This window comes from Coregonus lavaretus (assembly GCF_964263955.1).
Source record: "Coregonus lavaretus genome assembly, contig: HAP1_SCAFFOLD_2366, whole genome shotgun sequence".
NCBI classification, from domain to species: Eukaryota; Metazoa; Chordata; class Actinopteri; order Salmoniformes; family Salmonidae; genus Coregonus; species Coregonus lavaretus.
This window is the reverse complement of record NW_028157110.1, coordinates 13,480-25,000: the sequence shown is the minus strand read 5'-3', so window position 1 is coordinate 25,000 and position 11,521 is coordinate 13,480. Positions and strand designations below refer to the sequence as shown.

The 11,521-nt window shown below is 39.1% G+C and overlaps 1 protein-coding gene across 1 annotated transcript in view; it reads right to left on the bottom strand.

Moving 5' to 3' along the window:
• The window catches only part of twf1b (twinfilin actin-binding protein 1b), an 11,769-nt gene extending 531 nt beyond the window's left edge, over positions 1–11,238 (bottom strand). Inside the window, exons 1-9 of the mRNA XM_084199836.1 lie at positions 11,114–11,238; positions 10,079–10,156; positions 9,390–9,568; positions 8,119–8,214; positions 7,846–7,950; positions 3,542–3,667; positions 2,134–2,284; positions 1,845–1,966; positions 1–1,385 (exon numbers count right to left, since the gene is read on the bottom strand). The exon at positions 1–1,385 is cut by the window's left edge and continues 531 nt beyond it. Of these exons, the coding sequence (XP_084055962.1) occupies positions 1,221–1,385; positions 1,845–1,966; positions 2,134–2,284; positions 3,542–3,667; positions 7,846–7,950; positions 8,119–8,214; positions 9,390–9,568; positions 10,079–10,156; positions 11,114–11,138 (1,047 nt within the window). The 5' untranslated portion in view covers positions 11,139–11,238 and the 3' untranslated portion in view covers positions 1–1,220. The remainder of the gene's footprint in view (positions 1,386–1,844; positions 1,967–2,133; positions 2,285–3,541; positions 3,668–7,845; positions 7,951–8,118; positions 8,215–9,389; positions 9,569–10,078; positions 10,157–11,113) is intronic.
• Positions 11,239–11,521: the final 283 nt, after the last annotated feature.

Genomic DNA, 11,521 nt, shown 5'->3' with positions numbered 1-11,521 from the left:
TCAAACAGACTGACAAACAAATTATTTTTCAAACGGTTGACACTCAACTGATTCAGGCTGTGACCTCAGTCGCAGAACACCATGTACACATACAGTACATCACAGACATAGAAAAATAGTTTCTATAGGATTTCATTCTTCAGTAAAAGAACATGGAAAGAGAAATCACTAACTAGATTTCGGACTGACTCGTAATCATACATTTGTTATGGACATGGTATGGTAGAACAAATTAGATGCATACAGTCCATACAGTAAAGTGTATCCAAAAGCATTAGGCTTCTTAACAACATCCACAGACCCACACATGGCCTCTCTTCTCTCCCAAATCAAGCTTCTACATCAGGATGGTCCTATTCATTAGGCACACCATAGCAAAACGTTTTAAAACATTTATCAACGGAAAGCGAAAACAAGCTATTCTTATTGTCTAGGTGGTCCCTCCCTGATTCAGTCAGTTTTCTTTTCTCCATTTAGTGCCACATGAATATGACCCAGTCCTCAACTGATCCTGAAGGGCTAACGGTTGTGGAACTCCATTCTCTATTGATTGACTTAACACAATGCATTATAGAACTGCTGGAACATTGTCGGCATTGAATCAGCACTAATAACAAGGTGAAGTGGTCAGATCAGTATCACATCCTCACTAGAAAAACCACAAGTTCTTTCTTCTTCTCAAGCACATACAGCTCTCCAGAACCTCCAGCTCTCCAGAACCAGGATGGGAACCATATATCTTAAAAACATCGTAAAATAATATGAGAAATAAAAAACATTAGCTAGAGTTCTAAAGGGAAATGTTCTCTCTCTCTCTTGCTCTCTCTCTTGCTCTCTCGCCCTCTCTCTCGTATCATCATGAAAATACAGCACCTACTGTCTGTCTAAATAACAAGCTACTAATGTAAATAAGTTCACAGGTTTGAGTGTCATGGCTTATATTATATTAGTGTGGTGGTCTGTGTGTGCATAGTTCATATAGTCTACAGGCTGGTTGTCTACGAGGTTAAAGGGCATTAGGAGGGAGTCCTGTCAATGGTCTGTGTCCTACATAGCACCCTATTCCCTATATAGTGCACTCTTTTTAACCAGAGCCCTATAGGCCCTAGTCAAAGAGGTGCACTATAAAGTGAATAGGGTGCCATTTGGGACGTACCCAGATAAAGGGTTATATTCTAAGTGGAATGTTCCATTGTGGACTAAAATGGAGGGGTGTTTTATTAGTCTTCTTCCCCATCCCCTGGTGGTCTAGTGATCCGGCGCCCCCCTTTCTTCCCCGCGGGGCCCTTGGGTTTGGGGAAGGCCTGCTTGTGTGCGTGCTGCTTAGGGTGGACCTCTTCGTACATGAATTCTGCTGTGAGCTCATCACCGTTATCAATCTCCAGCTAGGGGAGGGAATCAGAATCAATCAGTTAGTAGGGATACTTACACTAATAAGAATACAATAAATCATATCACTGAGGTGCACACTAGACTTATTCTATAAAAAATACATTGCAGCAAAATCCAGTCTACATTGGCATAATGTTACAGTATTTTCCCAGGAGTGTTTTAAACTGTTGAAAGTCATCCTCTCATGTGACACACTGCAGTGAACCTGAGTTTTATTCATTAGTTACCAAATAATCTGGGTTAACCCAGAACTAAAATCTCACATATTTTTGGTCAGATGCTTATGTTTATGCAGTCTGTCCACGAGAGATCAGGTTCCAAATGGAAGAAAACAGACAGAAATGGAGGGACTATCTGACCTTATATGAATATAATACGAAGTGCATGTTTAAATGTTCTGTTGCAAAATATTTAGCTACAGTGTGATATAATGAACATGACCCAGCTCTTACCTTTTTGGCTATGTGGATGCGCAGGTTGCTCTCCACAGTATCGATGAGAGGGTTCTTACAGCTGGAGTAGAGCATCCTCTCTCTGATGCTACATTTATACCCCGGCATGGAGTAGATGAACACTGCAACACACATTGGAAACCACTTTAAATACCACCTTATCACACTGTTATTACATTTTAATAACGTAATCGATTATGAATAGGAATAGATCAAGCATAAATAATTGTGAGGTATAATATCAACGTAATACAAAATATTCTCGTTATCTTTTAATGTGTTGCTTTACCTGTAGACTCGAGGTAGTCTCCCTCGTGGGAATGCTTGTACAGGAAGAAGTGGTATCGGGCTGCATCCTTGGGGATCCTCTTGGGCAGTTCCTTCAGTTCTGTAGGAGTGGTGCTGGACAGCTTGATAGACTCATTCCTAAAATCTATCTCCTGTTGATACAGATGATGATGATGATGATGACAGTGATGCATTTTGTCATAAACAATCCTCAATAAGCTTTCTATTGTAAACCATCCAATTCAACGTATAATGTTTCATGTAACATGGTGCAAGTTAGTTTGTGTTTAAGCCATTGCATTGTAGTCTTCTCTGGCAATTATATGGCATTGTTGAATACAGAAAACAAGCTAGTCAGACACACCTACTGGTAATGAAACAACACATCCCAGTTATTGTCTGTCTCTGTGCGCTAATAAGGAGGTGAGACTGCCAGACAGTACTGACACTCACCTGCTGTACTCATTGGTCCTATTCTCTCTGAGCTGTTCCAGAGACTTGTGGCGTCTCTCTACTATACAATACTATGCCATATTATTTTATACTATATAATTATATACTATACTATATTATTCTATACTATATCATACTATGCTATATTATTCTATACCCTATTATTCTATACTATGCTATATTACTCTACACTATATTATACTATATTATTATATACTACATTATTATATACTAGTATATACTATACTATATTATTCTATACTATATTATTATATACTATTATATATTATACTATACTAGTATATACTATACTATATTATTATATACTATGATGTACTATACTATATTAGTATATACTATGATGTACTATACTATATTATTATATATTATACTAGTATATACTATACTATTATATAATATCATGTTCTATACTATACTATACTATTATATACTATGATATACTATACTATATTATTCTATACTATGATGTATTATACTATATTATTCTATACTATGATGTATTATACTATATTAGTATATACTATATTATGATGTACTATACTATAATGTCATACACTATATTATTCTATACTATGATGTACTATACTATATTATTATATTCTATACTATGATGTATTATACTATATTATTCTATACTATGATATACTATACTATAATATTCTATACTATGATGTACTATACTATATTATTATATGCTATACTATGATGTACTATACTATATTATACTATACTATGATGTACTACACTATATTATTCTATACTATGATGTACTATACTACATTATTCTACACTATATTATTCTATACTATGATGTACTATACTATATTAATATATTCTATGCTATACAATGATGTACTATACTATATTATTCTATTCTATACTATACTATGATGTACTATACTATATTATACTATACTATGGTATAGGACACTCACCAGCTGTACGTAGTTGATCCTCTTCTCTCTAAACTGTTCCAGAGCCTGGATGGCGTCTCGTTGCATAGGGAAGGCCACGCCCGTCAGCGTCTGCTGCTTAGTGTCCACACTGATGTCTGTCTGTACCTGGACGGCCGGACGGACACGGTCACTAGATGTTATTTTAACTAAATCACCAGGGGTTTTCTGAGAAGGGCCTAGGCCCAGACTAATGGTCTGAAACTATAAAAACCACAAAAACAGTCACTAGGTGTCACACACACTCTACGACAACCACAACATTGGTCACCAGGCTGTGGTTTGAGAAAGGACCAGGCTAGTCTAGACTCTGAACACTAACACAACAGGAAGTCTGTCCTTACCCCAATTTTGCATTTGTGTCACCAATAATTTGCAAAAGATAAACAGAAAGATACATTCTTGAAAGGCACAAAGAAAATACATTTAACGTGTGGTAACATTTCAAGCCATACATGGAACTAAAATAACAACATTTACAGAATGATCTCAATATGATGTGAGATAAATAAACTGTTCTGAATAATATTAAATAATAATATAATGATAATAATATCCAATAACAATATAATAATAGTAATATCCAATAATAATAATAATATCCAATAATAATAATTGAATAACATCACTGTGTAATAGGTCAGTAATGCCCTTTCATGCGTTTGTACAGCCCTCATAACAGTCATACGCGATGTTAGGCTTGACTGAATGAGATTGCCACTGACCTGTTTATCTCTTGTACCTAAAGGAATGGGCTGCTGTTTTTTCATCCATCTACTTATTACAAGCAGCGTGTCTCTCAGCAAATGAATAATAAATATCTGAAAGCCTCTTTCCTCGCATGTAGATTAGTGGATAATCATCTTGCCCATACAGCTGGTGATTGGGAAGGGGGTCGGGGGTCTCAATATAAACCCAGCTTCCCAGTTGGTTGTAGACTACTGTATTTGTGAGGGTGGCTCTATGAAATAGGCCTATAGGGCAGCTGAAGAATGACCCTGTCCTTTTATGGAGTCAGGCCATGATGGGTGTATACACAATAAACAATATACTCTACAGATATGGGTCTATTTATATACTGTAGGTCGCTACACTCTATTGATATAGGTCGCTACACTCTATTGATATATATATCTACACTCTATTGATATAGGGACCTACACTCTATTGATATAGGTAGCTACACTCTATTGATATAGGGACCTACACTCTATTGATATAGGTAGCTACACTCTATTGATATAGGTCGCTACACTCTATTGATATAGGTCGCTACACTCTATTGATATAGGGACCTACATTCTATTGATATAGGGACCTACACTCTATTGATATAGATCGCTACACTCTATTGATATAGGTAGCTACACTCTATTGATATAGGTCGCTACACTCTATTGATATAGGTAGCTACACTCTATTGATATAGGGACCTACACTCTATTGATATAGATCGCTACACTCTATTGATATAGGTCGCTACACTCTATTGATATAGGTCGCTACACTCTATTGATATAGGGACCTACACTCTATTGATATAGGTCGCTATACTCTATTGATATAGGTAGCTACACTCTATTGATATAGGGACCTACACTCTATTGATATAGATCGCTACACTCTATTGATATAGGTCGCTACACTCTATTGATATAGGTCGCTACACTCTATTGATATAGGGACCTACACTCTATTGATATAGGGACCTACACTCTATTGATATAGTTCGCTATACTCTATTGATATAGGGAGCTACACTCTATTGATATAGGTCACTACACTCTATTGATATAGCTAGCTACACTCTATTGATATAGCTAGCTACACTCTATTGATATAGCTAGCTACACTCTATTGATATAGGTACCTACACTCTATTGATATAGGGACCTACACTCTATTGATATAGTTCGCTATACTCTATTGATATAGGGAGCTACACTCTATTGATATAGGTCACTACACTCTATTGATATAGCTAGCTACACTCTATTGATATAGATCGCTACACTCTATTGATATAGGTCGCTACACTCTATTGATATAGATCGCTACACTCTATTGATATAGGTCGCAACACTCTATTGATATAGGTAGCTACACTCTATTGATATAGGGACCTACACTCTATTGATATAGGGACCTACACTCTATTGATATAGGTAGCTACACTCTATTGATATAGGGACCTACACTCTATTGATATAGGGACCTACACTCTATTGATATAGGTCGCTACACTCTATTGATATAGGGACCTACACTCTATTGATATAGTTCGCTATACTCTATTGATATAGGGAGCTACACTCTATTGATATAGGTCACTACACTCTATTGATATAGCTAGCTACACTCTATTGATATAGATCGCTACACTCTATTGATATAGGTCGCTACACTCTATTGATATAGATCGCTACACTCTATTGATATAGGTCGCAACACTCTATTGATATAGGTAGCTACACTCTATTGATATAGGGACCTACACTCTATTGATATAGGGACCTACACTCTATTGATATAGGGACCTACACTCTATTGATATAGGGACCTACACTCTATTGATATAGGTAGCTACACTCTATTGATATAGGTAGCTACACTCTATTGATATAGGTCGCTACACCCTTAGAGAAAAAGGGTTCCAAAAGGGTTCTTCGGCTGTCCCCACAGGAGAACCCTTTTTGGTTCCAGGTAGAACCCTATGTGGAAAGGGTTTTACATAGAACCCAAAAGAGTTATACCTGGAATCAAAAGGGTTCTACCTGGAACCAAAAAGGTTTCTTCAAAGGGTTCTCCTATAGGGACAGCAGAATAACCCTTTTACGTTCTAGATAGCACCTTGTTTTCTAAGAGTGTGTTTGTTTATGGTGACGTAAATTCACATACTATTTTTACTATGCTTTTCAGTGTGAATGTTTACTTGGGAACGATAAACATTTTACTATGCTTTACAGTGTGAATGTTTACTTGAGAACGATAAACCTTTTACTATGCTTTACAGTGTGAATGTTTACTTGGGAACGATAAACCTTTTACTATGCTTTTCAGTGTGAATGTTTACTTGGGAACGATAAACCTTTTACTATGCTTTAAAGTGTGAATGTTTACTTGGGAACGATAAACCTTTTAGTATGAAGTCTGAAATCTGATGGGTACAGAGAGATTAAGAAATAAATCAAATGGACTGGTAGAGAGGAGTTAAGGGGTTTAAACATTTGGAGCAGTATCTGTTCTAGTCTCCCCCAGCACCCAGGGACAACCCATATCAACCTTTTTCCATCTCTCAGGGAGAGTGTGTGTCTGTGTGTGTGTGTGTGTGTATGGGGGGGGTTGGTTCTTCTATCCATGTGGGGACCTAAAATCCCCAAAAGTACGCACAAGGATAGTAAAACAAGGAAAATTCTCCCTCGTGGGGACATTTCCCACATCCCCATGAGGACAAAGGCTATTTTAAGGTTAGTGGTTAGGTTTCGGAGGTTTATGGGTTAAGGTTAGGGTTAAGGTTTAGGGTTAGGGAAGATAGGATTTTGAATTGTTGGCCCCCCACGAGGAAGAACAAAACGTTTGTGTGTGTGACATCATCACACCGATGTAAATAGAAAAATGCTTCATAGTATTATTATGAATGCATGAAACCAAGGGAATCTGGGGCAGAGGTTGGGCTGTTTAGTGTAGTGTGCAAAAATCTATCCACTTCATTGATCTGTTTTTGATTGCCTTCTGTAAATTGCTCTCTGCCTCTCCACTGAAGGCTAATAGATTTGACATGTCAGCGGCAAAGTCCTTTGTTGTGTAAATGAATGTGTTAGTGTGTGTGTACACTCTTAGAAGAAAGGGTTCCAAAACGGTTCTTCGGCTGTCCTCATAGGAGAACCCTTTTTGGTTTCAGGTAGAACCCTTTTGGGTTCCATGCAGAACTCTCTTTGGAAAGGGTTTGTCATTATAATAATAATAATATGCCATTTAGCAGACGCTTTTATCCAAAGCGACTTACAGTCATGTGTGCATACATTTTTACGTATGGGTGGTCCCGGGGATCAAACCCACTACCCTGGCGTTACAAGCGCCATGCTCTACCAATTGAGCTACAGAGGACCACATTGAACCCAAAAGGGTTTTACCTGGAACCAAAAATGGTTATTCAAGTGTTCTCCTATGGGGACAGCTGAAGAACCCTTTTAGGTTCTAGATAGCACCCTTTTTTTCCTAAGAGTGTATGTGTGTGTGTGTGTGTGTACGTCTGTGTGTGTGTGTGTGTGTGTGTGTCTCTCTACCTCACTCAGTTTGATCTGCCTCAGCTCCTCCTCAGCAGCGGTCAGTGGTTGTGGAGCAGCCTGTGCTATCAGGTACTTCCTGTACCCGCTCAGAGACACATCATCCTGGGGAGAGACAGGACCGTGAGAGGGGTGGACTGGAGCTCAGGGTCCGTATTTAGAGTATGAGTGCTTATATAGGATCCGTTTTGTATACAGGCCCTGGTTTGGAAAGCCCACTTAGGACTGTAAACCATAAAATAATGAGGAGTTTCTTTAGATTCTTCAACATACCTCCACTGTGCCAAATATTTCATCTTTAATGTGCCCACCCCCAAACTCCTTCTTCAGTGTAGCTCTTGTAGCAGCATATAACATCTTCTGTCTAACCTATAGAAGTGGGAGAAATTCACGATTTAGTACTGCACTAACTGATAAATATGACTGTAGACTGCAATCTAAACCAGAACTGAATGTTATTTCATACAGACATCTCAGAAACATCTACCATTTTCGCTGTTTCATTGAGGTTTAGGATGGAAGCCAGGTTTCATGCTTCTTGCTAGCCAACATTAAAATTGCAAATATGCTTGTTTAGCACAACAATAAGCTAGCTTTTTTGCTCAACAGTCTCTTCAAAGTGTGGGCCTAAGCTAAGCATAAACAAACACATCTAAAAACCCTTAAAGTAAAGTGTTCTCTCACCCAGCGGTAAGGGTTCTCAATCTATAGTTAGCCAACCACAGACCAGATGTGTGTTTGAAAGCAGCACTGTGTGTGGTCTGTTACATTCTCCCTGTTGGGCTTTACCTGTAGTGTGGACTAGACTGTGGGTTGGTAGTTCTCTAAATAGGGTATTATTGTATACAACATTCTGGCTTATTAGAGTGCTATTACACAGAGGGACTATGGAATAAACAGAGGTACTTTCTTTCCTATCTTTTTTAAAAATCCCTTTTATTCTCCCAAATTTCATGATATTAAATTACGATTTTGTCTCATCGCTGCAACTCCCCAACGGGTTCGGGAGCGTCCTCCGAAACATGACCCGCCAAACCGTGCTTCTTAACACCCGCCCGCTTAACCAGGAAGCCAGCTGCACCAATGTGTCGGAGGGCACACCGTTCAACTGACGACCGAAGTCAGCCTGCAGGCGACCGGCCCGCCACAAGGAGTCGCTAGATTGCGATGAGCCAAGTAAAGCCCCCCCGGCCAAACCCTCCCCTAACGCGTCGCCCTATGGGACTCCCGGTCACGGCCGGTTGTGACACAGCCTGGGATCGAGCCCGGGTCTGTAGTGACACCTCAAGCACTGCGATACAGTGCCTTAGACCGCTGCGCCACTCGGGAGACTTTTAAATGCCCTAACTGACACCATGACAGTTGTGTTTACAAGGTGAAACAGTTGCTATAGTGAAGTAAAAACTGTCATGTCTATGGCATTCCAGAGGTAGTCTTGACCAGGAAGAACAAGAACAAGAACAAGAACAAGAAGAATTTCCTCCCAACCAACATATTGATTAATAAAGAAAGAATGAAAGAAACAGATAAACAAATCAACATACAGGTGAGCGGTCAGGTGACCAGGCCAGGAAGATCCACTCATATCCCTGGTTGTTAGTAGAGTCCAGCCTGTACAGGAGGTAGGAGGGCATGTCATCCTGTAGGAGAGGCAGCACATAGGCGTCATACTCCTGGTCCCACTTCTTAGACGCATGCTTGGTGCCTCCCAGCACCAGAGTCTCTGGAATAATAACAAGGAGGGATATGATGGATGTATTACAGTGATATACAATATTTAACTATGGGAACAGGTAAACATCAACTGACATAAAGTTATGTTCTGGCTTTTCAGGTAAGATATACAGTATCTGAGGTTGCAGTGCAGTAAAAGCAACTACCCAACAAATATCATACAAATGACATGAAGTGTAATAACCAATACAATACAGTACAATAAAAGTACAATTCAGTACAGTACAATACAGTACAGTACAATACAATACAATACAGTACAGTACAGTACAGTACAATACAATACAGTACAATACAGTACAATACAGTCTACTTTTCAGATCACAGTACATGTCTTTAACATCACAGTAAATATAACCAGTTGTAACCAATCAACAAACTACTGAACTAATCTATTTACCTATTGATCATGTTGCATACAGTGATGGGTAGGGCTCATCTCTGATCAATAGGTGTGATTGAGTTGATCAGCTGTAGGCTAGGCAGACTACATACTCACCCATCTCAATGACGACCTTCAGCAGGCGATAGGCTCCGTTCCTCGCCTTAGCAAAGATGTCTTTCACTTCCTCCGCAGCTGTGAAGTCAAAGCAAACCAAGTGGTCACTTCTTTATACACACTTTGGCTCAAGAGAGACGTTGGCTATTCACACAACAGGGAAATTCTGGGAATACAAGGGACAGGGAACACAAGCATGGGGAATAGCCTATTACTTGACAGTCAAGTGTAGAATATACTGGTCAGTTGAAATAAGGATTGGTGTGTTTATCAAAAGGTTTTAAGAAAAGATTAGCATAGGCAGCTTATCTCTCTTGGTCATTCACTATAGTATAGAGACAGAGAATTAACGTCAGGTATTCAAGATGAATAAGGGCAAAACCAAACGCATGCCTGACTTCTACAGGCCAATCAATGTAATTGTATTACCCTTCGCCGTGCCATGATAAATAAAGATAGCTCTGATAGCCTACTGGCCAAAATAGGTGACCCAAATGTTACTAGACAGCCAGTTGTTACATAAACATCGACACAGTTGCATCAAAGGTTATCTCATCTCAACAAACATCAAAAGGGCAGCAGTAATCTTGGCCATGAATGTCACCCAGATTAATTTACGCATGTGATGAATGGGCGGCTTGTTCCCTTGTAAAAGACCTTTGAAACTAACGTTCCAGATCAGAGAGTCCGCTGCAGCAGCAGCACAGAGCTTGATGACAAACTGCTAGTGTTTATGCGGCGTAACAATGTCAGTTGAATCGCAGCAGCACGACCATATTAGTACAACGCATCGCTGAATACACTTGTCATAGATTCTTCTCATTCGCCCAGTGCACCGTGAAGCCCGAAGCAACTTCAACAGAGCAGAAAGCACTGCTTATTCTCGCTGATGATGCAGAACGACACACATACAACAGGTTTTTTTTTCTATGGATGTAATCCTTTTAAATCAAATCTGTCATGAGCGACGATCGCATCGTCTATTCCGTTGTGATTTCAACAGCAAGTTACAATAAGCAAAATGTGCGTATTTACCTTGTATGCCCGTTTGATGGGACATTATGCCTGTCTCCTTTGCTTTGGGTTGCCCGGGCCGGTGGATGATAGAAGGGAAAGAACAAGGAAGAAGAAACAGAACTACAGTAACTTGACCTGCCTCTAGCTGTGATGTCATCACGCAGCAGCAACTGTATCATGTGACGATGGAGCAGTAACGAGCACGTAGTTGATACGTTCCAATGTTGATTACTACTGCTATATTATTATTATTATTATGTCTCTCTATGATACAATGTTTCTCAATCATACATTTTTGGTTATGATGAGGAGGATAATGTGTGCAATTTAACTGATTGTTACACTGTTATACAAATCGAATCCATTATTATTACTATTGAACAGATTAATAATTGTCTTTCAACAAATAGGTCACAACAAGACTAT